The 12113-nt window shown below is 50.2% G+C and overlaps 1 protein-coding gene across 2 annotated transcripts; it reads right to left on the bottom strand.

The window, feature by feature from the left end:
- Positions 1–745: 745 nt before the first annotated feature.
- ATXN1L (ataxin 1 like) lies at positions 746–12061 on the bottom strand. Of its 2 annotated transcripts, none has more exons than XM_059150691.1 (3): positions 11923–12061; positions 9560–9627; positions 746–8432 (listed from the first exon to the last, which is right to left on the bottom strand). In XM_059150691.1, exon 3 carries the CDS (start codon positions 8310–8312, stop codon positions 6246–6248), a length of 2067 nt encoding a protein of 688 aa, XP_059006674.1. In that variant the 5' UTR covers positions 8313–8432; positions 9560–9627; positions 11923–12061; the 3' UTR covers positions 746–6245. The 2 variants fall into 2 exon arrangements, with proteins under 2 accessions (XP_059006674.1, XP_059006673.1); XM_059150690.1 differs by having other exon boundaries at positions 746–8429.
- Between the last annotated feature and the right edge of the window lie 52 nt (positions 12062–12113).

Genomic DNA, 12113 nt, shown 5'->3' with positions numbered 1-12113 from the left:
GTTACTTAACCTCTCTCTTGGTTTCCCCAAACACAAAATGGAAATAATAGTATGAGCAACAAATTACTATCAATCTATAATATATAATATATATTAATATGATATAGTTATTAATATATGTAACTTAGGATGGTTTGTGGCACCTGGTAAATACTGTATCTGAGTCACACTCCTGTATCTGAGTGTTTCACCTCTTACTACTGGCAAGCTTTCTAGTTTAGAAGCAATAGTTTAGGAACGCCTGGGTGGCTCAGTTGGCCTTTGGCTCAGGCCATCATCCCAGGGTCCTGGGATCGACGCCCGCATCAGGCTCCCTGCCCAGCAGGAAGCCTGCTTCTCCCTCTCCCACTCCCCCTGCTTGTGTTCTCTGTCTCGTTCTCTCTCTCTTGTCAAATAAATAAAATATATATTTTTTTAAAGTTAAAAAAAAGCGGTAGCTATGTTTGCAGCTGATGTATTCCAACAATTTTTGGCAGCATTCCCGAGGAAAGACAAGAATTGGAGAAAAGGCCAGCAGGGAGGACATCTACAAGCCCGTGTGATTGATTGTACTAGTATCTAAGTCTATAGGTAGACTTCCGGGTCACTGAAAGACACACCAACAGAATGTGCAGATCTGGTCAGAGCCCACCACATAAAGATGGGCACTATTAGCCATTACAAGCTCTCCCATGAAGGGCTTCTATCCCCCACCCAACAGCCACTGCCTGAGGCTGGGATAAGAAGAAGGCGCAAACACCAGAAGGAAAAGCTAGTAGTTTATATAGATAGATATATAGATATATAGATATTGATATATATTGTGTTTACATAGTCCACAAGTTAAATGCAGGTATCCATAAGAAGAGCATTAACAATAAAAATACAATCTGTGTGTAGCCAAGTACAGAGACTTAAAATGGTAAAACAGCAAAAAGGATCTCACAAAAGTACAAATATACAGTACAAATTGATTTATTTAAAACAGTTACAAAAAAGCACAACAAAATAGAGATTATCCTTAGAATTATTAATGCTTTGTTAAAGATCAGGTAGGATTAGAGGGTAAGAAGTGGTACTGGGTGGGGGGAGCACCTGACTAGTTCTAAGGCTTTAGATACAATGCAGTTGATTACATATTAATTCAGCCATTACATACTGGGGATAGTAGTTGGGGGATCAGTAATTTATCTACAGGGAACTCCTACACAAATCAGATCCATCCAGACCTCCCCAGTGCAGTCCTTCTTTATTCCTCAGGACCCTAAAGCCACCCGATGACAACATTCCCACTTTCCTTTCTCCACCCCATTCCCTATCCATATATTCTTCCCTCCCCTAAGGTGCTGTGCAAGCTGAGAGCAGCCCGCTCTCTGCAGCTGGAACTTATACTGTTTTGGCTACAGGGATCCTGTGTGTGACTAGGAAGGTTGTAGGGGACAGCCTTATTTTAATACTTCAAGTTTGCCACGAGTACAGTCAGTCTCTTCCCAGCACAACCTATATTCTTTCGAGTGTGAGTATCAAGCAAACGAGGGATGGACCCTGCCTTCAGCAATCCCAGCAATGCACTAACCACTCACAGCTCACAACTACGTGCAAACTCCCTGTCCAGGGAGTGCGTGTAAAACCACGGTATGACCAGCTCACTCTGTGAAGAACCTCAGTCCCCGTGACAGTCATAAAGACAGAAACAAATGCTTGCAAGTTTGACAATAGGTAAAGGCACATGGGCTGCTGTCATACACACTGCGGACAGGAACCCAATTTGAGGCCATCTTCACTGCTGGGCATTTGCAGTAGAATGGCTTTGGGATCACACAGACTTTGAGTTTGCAACCTACCGGGGGAGGATCTAGGCTTAACAGAAGAACTAATAAAGAAACCTTAGTGTGAAAAGTGCATTTATTACTACTGTTCCTGCTGGGGAGGCTCAGCAGGGCAAACCGCACCACCTCTCCTCCTTCCACCCCAGGCACTGTGCATAGTCTGCAGGTAAGGAGAGAGTGCAGTCGACTCTAGCATCTCGAGGGTCAGCATCATCTGAGGCCCAGATCCGGTTTCTGGCCCAAAGACGGACCCTAGAGTTGAAAGAGCAACTGATAGCTGCAAAGACCCAGATGCTTATTTTATTATTGCATAATGTGGGAAGCCCTCCCGAGCCCAGGGAAGCTGGACAGTGAAGGTTTCCCAGCAAAAAGGGCTAATAGGTTCCTGGTCAACATCCAACCTTGCACAGTCCAGCTCTTCAACTGTAGTGTACACTTCTTCCCATCTGGAAAGTATTGTAGCTTCGGTGTGGTTTAGTAAACTCAGCCCTAGGAGGCCAGCAGTCTCCCTAAAACTTGGCCTCTACCCAACTTACTTGCTCTTAAGACTGTGACCTCATCTCCCTGGCCAGTTCGGTTAATCAGGTATCTTTACTCCCAAGGACCCAGGCCCTTTCCCAGTCAGCTCATGTCCACCCTTCATCTCCAGTGTGATCATTCAATTCTCCAATGTGCCTGCGTGTTGCAGGTTTAAATCATACCACCCTGTTTCTCTCCTATGATGTCCACTGGTAAAAATAAAACTAAACCCCACCAAGGGGCTATTTCGGTCAAACTGCAAACCCTCTTCAGTCCCAGAATCCATGTAACTGGAGCCAGATGACCCTAGCCCTACCACGCTGACAAAAGCCCTATCCCAGTTCCCCGTCATTTATTTTTAAAAACAGGATTTAAGATACCACAAAGGAAAGCAGTTAATACATAGAAAACGCCCACTAATAAGACCTGTTTGCTTCTCCCTCAAGACAGGTGTTTGGAGCCTCAGGACTCCTGACAAGCACTGAAGCCACATCCCTTTGGATTCACCAGCCCACCAGCAGCATTTCATACTATCCCTATTCAATATGACTTTGCTATAAAATAACACTTGCACAGTTAAGAATGGACAGGAAGCCTGGATTTCTTCTATATGGTCAGACATGGAGGGAGAGGGAGCTATAAAGGGTAGCAGGCAGGACAGTGAACAGACAGCAGCAGTGGCAAAGCAGCACAAGAGCAAAGCCCTTGGTGTTATGACCAACTGGGACCAAGACTGTAGAAGGGTCAGACCAGATCTGCTAGGGCCCCTCCCCCAGGGTGTAAGTCTTCAGCTCTGAATTCCCTTCCCCCATGCCACCACCTTCCATGCCTCCCCCCAACTATGTCCACCATGTACATCTTGATAGGAACAATGACCCAACACTTGGATATATTACCCATCCTTTACCTGATCTCTACTCCCCAACTGATACAGGCATTCCTGGTCAGTGCGGCTTAACAGTCCTCCTTTCTAGTTCCTCCTTTCTATTCCTCAATTCTGGGAATTTCCTACCACTGACAAGGGAGTGGCTCTGGCCTTCTTCAAATGCCTTTTCCCAAAAAGCTGACAGCTTCCCACTAAAATGTTCACTATCTCAATACCACTCTTCGGTCTCTTGCCAACTTATGAAATTCCTTAAGGAAGAACAGACCACCACAGGCTCCTCTTAGTTCTCATACCTAGAAGAAAAGATGGAACCGGAGGTAAAAGATAAGCGGAATGCCACAGCTCTGACCAAGATTTAGAGCAGAGAGCTTCTTTTCCTGGGAGCCCATACTTTACAAAAGACACCTCTGTAGCTTAGCAAATCGAGTATTAAGATGTTACATACACATGGCATGGTACTAGAAGAGCTGGTGATACTCCTTCACGGGCAAGAGACAGAAGGGGAACAGCAGCAGAAAGGTCAGGGCCCAACCTGCCAATGTGCACAAGATGTTCTCTTTCCAGGATTAAGTGGAAATTACCAGGCTGAGAAGTGGAGGGTCACTTGGTTTAAACTACTGTCTGGTTGGACATGGGCTTGCTCCCATCAGGAGGAAGCTCAACTGGTGTCCTTGATGGACAATTCTTGAATGTCTACTGTGTGCATGCCACTGTATTCAGTTGGTGGGCCTTCCTATGAGGAAGGAGATTTCTGAGAAACCTGTGCATACAATAATCCCTAGGAATGAGCTGATCACAGAACAGGCAGAGATGAGGTCTTCTCCCAAGGGCTATCGTCTGAGAGAATTCCTCAAAGACTTAGCCCCACAGGCCCCCTCAGTAGGAAACAAGCCAGAGAAAGCAGCATTCAGAGAAAATGGGGGACAGAGCAGGGAAAGGTGAGGATCCCAAACGCATACAAGGTTGAGTGTTCACCAGAGTTGGTGTTTGGTTCTGAGGTGACCCAGAGACTGAAGTACTCACAGTCAGGTCAGCAGCTTCCTTTGGATGGGCCTCTGAAACCTGACTGACTGCTCTCTAGGAATGAAACAGTGGTGTGTAGGGCTTGTAGCAAACAAGCCGTCTCAGTCACTTTGTTCCCCCAGGAGAACAACCTTTAGCACCTGAACACTAAGAATGACTCCATTCTCAGAACTCCCCCTCCCCCCAGGAGGTAGGTAAGATTATTTATCCCCATTTGGCAGCTGGGGAGGAAGTGAAAGAGCGAGAGGTCACAAGACTTGCCTGAAGTCCTTGACAGAGTAGAGATCAGACCTCAGAGGTTTGGGACTCCTGATGACAGGCAAGGCCTCGGTTAGTCCACGTACATTTCTGAACGAAATGCCAGGATCATACACTGAGAGAAGCCTCATCAGAGAGCGGGGTGGACGATACCCTGAGTTGCTTCAAGAGTCTAAAGACCCCTGAAAAACAAACAAAAAACCCACCCACCCACCTGAAGGCTGATGGGGGAGCCTAATTCTCAATACCCAGTGGAAACCCACAGTCCAAGCTGATGCTAAAAGTTGTGAAGAAAATGTGGACTTAAGACACAAGGCGGGGGGGGGGGGGGAGGGAAATGCAACTAAGATTGAGAATGCTCTTTGCAGAGGAATGCTTACCACAAAATGAGACCTAGGAGACTTCGGGTACTGGAAACTGACTATCCCAGAACCTTCGAGCTGGCTGTGGGAGGGGATGGCTCGCAGAAGCCTGAATGCTGACGGAAGGGGGAATACGATGGGAGGGGCTGTGTAAAAACACCAGGATGGGCACTGCCCAGCCAGGGGTATTTGCCCTGACCCAGGGCACAGTTCCCTTCTTGTTTCTCTACCAAGCTGTTCAGCTGCAGAAGAGGAGGGGACATGATTATGAGTTTTGAAAAACAGGGAATATAACTGAAGAGGAAATCATAGAGACCCCCTCCACACCAAACACTAGAGGTCTTGGTCAGAGTGGACAAAAACGGTTTTGCAGAAGGGGAAAGGCAGTGCAGCTACAAATCAGGCCCAGGTCAAGACACCATGCAGAGGACAGGGCAGCAGAAGGGTTGGGGCAGCACAGGCACTTAGGCACAACATAGACAGAGGAGGAGAGTAGGGGACTGGGGACAAAGGTCCACTGGTTCTTTCAAAAGTCACCATTACCAACTAGAAATTCAGTACGATTTCGAAGTAGGTCTGGCATGCTGGGTACAAGGAGCTCTGTTAGGTCAGCTACCTTTCCAGAAGCCCTGCCTAGAGCCCGGTCACCTGGCCATCAGGTCTTTCTCCCAAAGTCCCCTAACTGGGTCCCTGCCAAAGTAGTACTTCACTCTGAAGCCTGGAGGGGCTTCTCTTTCTTCTGGTGCTAGAAGCTTTGGGGGAGGAACAGTGGGGGAATGGAAAGGGCTGAAGCACAGGATCAAGCCGAGTCCCGCAGAGGAGCGTTCCTCCCCCACAAACCCACAGACATCTGTAACAAAATCACCCTTTAAAGTGCACAGCTCTCGAAAGAAGAGTTCTGGGTGGGAACCCTCTTAATCCCGATCATGGGGCTTCCTCCCCTCCCACCACAAAAAAGAAAGGAAAAAACTTCCGACAGTTGAACTGCTACTATAAGCTGTGGATCATCATTTTTGGCTCTTTCTTTGCTCCCTCCCTCTGCCACCTGCCCCCAAAGCCCGACCTTCCCCTTGCAGGAGCTAGGGATGGGGAGGAAAGAACAGGGGGGCCCTGATATTTGGAATGTTTCTTATCGTGTGTGCACCCCCATCCTTCCTTAGCTCAGGCCTGCTGCTCCCCATCACAGCACCCTCTGGGGCTGCCCTGAAAGGATGCCACGGGGTAATAAGCAACAGACCCTGCCTTGGGAGGCTGCCTTCATGCCTCCTCTTTCCCCCCAATCTCACTGCCAAGAGAGCCATTCCCTGCTCGGCATGTGCAAATCCTCTGCCTGCTCATGCTGAGGCCCAGCTCTGGGGGAAAGCCCCAGTCCTGGTCTGGGAGAGAGGTTCATTTTCCTGCATTGGAACGCCCTTCGATGGACAGCTTTACCTCCTGCGGAATGAAAGAGGGACGGAGCAGCGCAGCCCGTGCCTCCTCCCCTTGCATGCTGTATCTTTGGAAGCTTGGGGCTGGCCAGCAGGCCTGAGCACCAGGCTCCGGCTGTGAGGGCTCTACCATTTGGGGGCCCTCACCTGGCGGCTGGCTCTTCCCCTCACTGTCACATTGCTCTCTGGGTCCCAAGACTGTCCTCTCAGGCCTTTCTCGGGGGGGACCCAGCTGGCCTGGGGGAGCACAGCTAGCCTGAGAAACTGAGTTACTGTTCAAGCTCTGTAAACTGATAGAGATGCAGACATCTCCCACCTGCAGCCGATGGCAGGGCAAAGAGAAGAGCTGTGCAGTCCGCCCAGGGCTGCAGGACGACCAGCCCTGGCCATACACAAAGAAGGGGTGCTCGGGGGGCACCTCGATGCTCACTTTGCTCTGCTGCTCACCAACCACGAAATGCAGCATGACAAATCCAGGCCACTGGCTCTCCTGAATGTCCACGACCGTGCTAGAGTCAATCTTCAGACCCCCGCTCACTTCGGCACTGCGCACAAAGTCCTGGGTCTGGAGGTCCTCCACCCGCTTCAGCTCCCCTGTAGCCAGCTGGATGATGGCGCCTTTCATGAAATGGGAGGGCAAGTGGGAGGAGGTAATGGGGGGTGGCGTTGGCTCCTTATCTGGGAAGGTGGCTCTGGCCTGCATGTCCAAACTTGATGCCACCAGGATCTCCGAGCCCACGGGCAGCAGACCTGGGTCAGTTCCAGTGGGCACCAGGTTGCCATTGGCTACAACCATTGCTTTGGGTAAAGGTCTATGTTTCACCGGTTCCTGATGGGATTGAGGGTAGAACCCTCGGGCCTGATTTTTCTCGGCCATCTCTGCTGGGTTCCTGGCTGACCCTCGCCCCTCACCCTGATGGTCAGGGGTATGATGTGACAAGTTGAGGGGGCTGGGCTCATCCTTCCTCTGAGCTGTCGCCACACGATAGTCCTGAGAAGCTAAAGCGCCAACCACCCGCTGGACCTCGAGGTCGGTGTCTGGGGTCCCTCGGTGTGTCGGCACTGCCACCTCCACCCGTGCAGTCTGAGAACCTGAAAACAACTGTCCATCCACCACACATTCTACCACTGGCATCAGTCCCTGGCCTTCACTCTTGCTGTTGGGGGAGTCGAGGGCTTCACTTTCCCGTCTTACTAAATTTCGTTCTCGCTGTCTCTGTCCGTTGGCAGCGGCTGCTTCCAGAGCAGACTGGCCCTCCTGAGGGGTAAGAAGTGGGCTGGCACCTGCTGGAGGGGTTTCATGCAAAGTGTACCCAGCAGGTAGCCTGGACATCTGATAATAAATGGGCATCCGGCCTGGAGCAAGGTCCAGTGGCTGAGTACTCGAGTGATGTGGCAACTGCCCAGGTGGGGAGGTGGCAGAAGGGGCTTTGCTGAATGAGTGGGCTGGGGATGAAGCCTGGGGAGGCGGAGTGGCTCCTTCTGCCAGGAGTGAGGCATATGGCACAAAGTGTGGAAGGTGAGAAGTGGCGAGGTTGGCAGAAGGAGAGAGGAGGGGGCCCGGGAGGAAATTAGGTGGCACAGCATAGGGAAGGCTATAAGGAGACCCGATGAACTGCAGAGAGGTGGACGGGAGCTGAGCATAGTGGATTGGGGGATAATGGATTCCTGGATGTTGAATCAGTGAAGACGCTACATTAAATGTGGGGGGCAAGGGGCTCATGTTCACCACAGATGGGAGACCAGTTGGGGAGAAGGTAGCAGGTGGCACAGCCACCTTATACAGCATACCATACTGGTCCACCGTCAGACCAGTGATGGCCTCAGCTCCATCACCCCCCAGACTGACTCTGGCTCCTGCCTGGCTCTGCCCGGCCACCACAACCCCTCGGGACCACTCAGAGGCATCACTGGAGGGTGTGTGGTTAGTTGAGCAGCTGGTAGTTCTCCCCATATCCTCGCTGGTCACGGGGAGGTCTCGTTTCTTTGGTGGAAGGCATTCCTGACTCCTCTCATGAACAGGTTTCATATTGCTTTATGGTGTTCCCGGAGCCTGGAAGGGGTCGGCTTGCTCCTTGGGGCATCAGAAGGGGCTTCTCTGTGGCTCCCCTGCACCCCTCTCTGCTGCTGGCTGGGGCGCCCACATCTGCTAGGGAACAAATCAGAAGCAAAGAAAAGTAACCTAGGGGCCAACCAAGTCAAAAGAAGTAGCAGAAACTGTGCCCACAGAGGACGGTGTAACAAAGGGGACTGCTGGGAAAAAAAGGCATGATAAAGGGGCAAGCAAGCATGCTCCCCTCCCCTCATTCATCCAGCCCAGGACATGAAAGAAACAGCCGAGGAAACCAGAGAGAGCTACAGGAACAATCATTCCACAATTCGTAAACAACCTGTGAGCTCTACAACCCCAGAGAGACCAACAGCTTCATGCTCAGGTGTGCCACTGATGGGGACCTTGACTCTTCCCAGCCTTCTCCCCAAAGAGATTTGACCACATGGTTGTTGCCGCTGGTTCTTTTTCCTAAGCTTCTCCTTTTGTCACCAAAGATTACCATGCTATCTTCTTTCCCACATATGACCTCAACCTCACTTCCTTTCCCCAGCCCAGTTTGGGTTGTGATCTAACCTTTCCCCATCCCCCCATCCCCGGCCTGGTTCAACTCTCATCCTCCTTTGCCTCCTATCACCACTACCTCAAAGACCCAAGTGCCACTGAAAAAAAAGCATCTTCTGTGCTCCATGAAATACTACATTCAAACTTGGGCCCTATGGCAAGTGACTGTACTAGTGTGTTCTATAATGTATTTGTTTCTGCTCTTCCCTAAACAGCAACAAAACTCTTCTGACCACATATAGACTTCCTCCCCCCGCCCACGTCTAGAAAAACTTTTCTTCTCAGTAACCATCTTCAGTGTACTTTCTTCATTCGTTCTCTTTCTTTTTTCTGTGTGTTTTCTTTTGCCAGTGGCTCTTTTTCCACTGTAGGTCTGCTCTAGGTACCACTTCCTAAATTCTTGTCCCATTCCTCCAAACCTGTCTAGGTCTCTATTACTCATAAGAAAGTTCTCTCCCCCTTTTCTCTTGCTGTCACATGTGTTTGTCCCTTGTCATAAAGTACCCTTTTGGTCCAAACATTTCAATGCATGAACTTTGTCACCTATTTCTTCCAATCAAGGCTCCAGTTCTTTAGATCTGGATGTTACACTGCTCTGTTTTTCCACTGATGTATCCCAGTGTTTCTTCTGGCAACAAGGTATCCAAATTTCCCTCTATTACCTGAGCTTCCAGTAGTGCCTCTGAGCAGCTGTAGTAAGAAGCAGTGTCCTCCCCGCTGCCTTGGGAGCCTAGAAGACAGAAATAGGAATAACGTAAGCAGGAGTCCAGCCTCTCGCTTCCCCAGGGTCATCAAGGTAATTCTAAAGCCACAAAAACATTAAAGTCCATGAGTCCCTGCCTCATGCTCTGCTCCAGAGGTAACAGCACATTTATCAAGTTTCTAGGCATTTGAATAGAGAAAAGGCTATCTCTCAAGCTCTAATTTGTGGAAGGACATCCCTGAAAAAATTTTTTCAAGGTGTGTCAAGTTTCACTGTTTTCCTGAATGTTTTATGCTTCATTCTCTACTTGTACTTATTCCCCAAAGGTTAAATTTACCACTAATCCCAATTTCAGGTAAATGTGCAACTAAAAATGTAAGATTCAACATTATTCCCATGTGAACAACGGGAAGCTGGAAAAATCAACTGCACGAATTTCACCTTTATTCAGGGCTGAAGAAAACAGAGATGCCAGGGTGCCTGGTTGGGTTCAGTCGTTAAGCACCTGCCTTCAACTCAGGTCATGATCCCAGGGTCCTGGGATCAAGCTCCACATCGGGCTCCCTGCTCAACAGGAAGCCTGCTTCTCCCTCTCCCACTCCCCCTGCTTGTATTCCCTCTCTTGCTGTCTCTCTCTGTGAAATAAATAAATAAAATCTTCACTGAAAAATACAGATGTGGAGGTTATTTAAATGAAAAAAGTGCCACTAGAGGAAAAAGAACACTTATTTATGTTTCTGGGGCAGAAAAAGAGGTCAAGGGGGAGTCACTCAAGGGGAAGCCTTATTAACAGATTTTCAGGATAGAAGAAATAGAAGCCTGTGTGTCAAATTTTCTGAGTGACAACTTTGTACCAAGTGTTGAATCAGGTGTGACAGAAAATGCAAACACTGCCTGGGTCCTGGTAGCTATTAACAATGGGGAAAAAAGTTCACATTAAAGTATCAATATCTGGGGGCACCTGGGTGGCTCAGTGGGTTAAACCACTGCCTTCGGCTCAGGTCATGATCTCAGGGTCCCGGGATCGAGTCCCGCATCGGGCTCTCTGCTCAGCAGGGAGCCTGCTTCCTCCTCTCTTTCTCTCTCTCTCTGCCTGCCTCTCTGCCTACTTGTGATCTCTCTCTGTCAAATAAATAAATAAAATCTTTTAAAAAATAAAAATAAAGTATCAATATCTGAATCTACACAGGTCAGTAACATCAAGCAGTGAAGAAAACAGCTGTAATCTCTGACAACAGATAAAGCAGTACTGACCAGTACTCTGAGAAACTATCCATTGTTCTGTCCAAGTCCTACAGAACTGCAAGCCTCTAACCAATCTGAAGCAACATTTATCTCTTAAGACAGGCAAGGTGTGTATGTACAAGAAAAGGTGATGAGATAGGAAAACAAGGGGGAAAGAAAAATTCTCAGTTCCACAAACACAAATTACACAGGGGGCACGGGTCTTGCATCCCTTCTTCACCAGCAGTTCGAAAAAACAATTAGCCTTCTCTCTCATTCGCAACAGAAATTGGGGTCACATCTCCAATCCCTGAATGATCTTTGCTTCCTGCAATTAAAACCTTAAGGGAAATCTGCCTCTAGGTTAGCCAAACACGGCTGGATAAAAAAGGCAAGAGGTCTGAAGGAATGACAACAAAGAGCCAAGTCTGTGCACCAGGTTCCAACAACGCAAAACACATTTCGGAATCTGAAATCTCGGCCTCAGGAGGGGCTCGATGAAGACTTCTCAGAAGGAAGATGCAGCTTGTGACCCCAACCGAGCTGGCGGGGAAGGGAGTCTATTCCGGTGAGCTGCCAACGCTGCTAGTGAGAGCCCAGAATCAAGAGAATGAACCCAAAATTCGGTGAGGGCGAGAAGTACGCCCGCCAGAAATGAGTGGAGCTTGAAGAGACTGTGGGTTATGGCTTCCAGTGATCCTGCAATCCTTGCTTCAACAAGGGTAGGGCCCGAAATCGGGAATTTAACGTTTAGGGGGTGGGGAGTCGATCCTTGAAGCAGAGGGACAGGGACAAGGCCCCGCAGGCGATGCTTCCTTGTTTGGGGGCCCCTTCCCGCCCCCAAAGAGTCGGACACCCCGGCCCGCGGGGATACAGCCGCGGGGGTGCCGGGACCTGAGGCCGCCTTCTGGGCCGGGCCGGAGAAAAGCGCGCGGGACTCGAAGCGCGGCCTCTTTTGCTCTCCGGGTCCGCGGTTCTCGGGCCCCGGTCCGGCGGGGCAATGGGCTCCAGGGGGCCACTTCCTCCTAAGCTCCGAGCCCAGGCCTGCCTGGCCTCAGTGAGGCCGGTCCAGCGGCCCCCACGTCCGGAGACACTCACCGGCCCATCTCACGGCGCTCCTTGGGCTCCTCCCGCTCGTCCCGGAGCCGCCGCGACCGCGGCCGCCGCCATCCCCGGCCCCGGAGCCGCCCCACACCCAGCGCCCCCCCAGCCGGGCGCCCGGAGATGGCGTCAAGTGCGTTCCGCCCCCGTCGCGGACAGATGGCGTCACGACCCAGGCCCAGGAGCGA

The sequence above is a fragment of the Mustela lutreola genome, chromosome 16 (genome assembly GCF_030435805.1).
Source record: "Mustela lutreola isolate mMusLut2 chromosome 16, mMusLut2.pri, whole genome shotgun sequence".
Classification (NCBI taxonomy): Eukaryota; Metazoa; Chordata; class Mammalia; order Carnivora; family Mustelidae; genus Mustela; species Mustela lutreola.
The sequence above is the reverse complement of the archived record's forward strand: the minus strand, read 5'-3'. Positions and strand labels throughout refer to the sequence as shown.

Excerpts from the sequence above, each read along its gene's own strand:
- ATXN1L (XM_059150691.1), bottom strand. The coding sequence starts at position 8,312 with ATGAAACCTGTTCATGAGAGGAGTCAGGAATGCCTTCCACCAAAGAAA.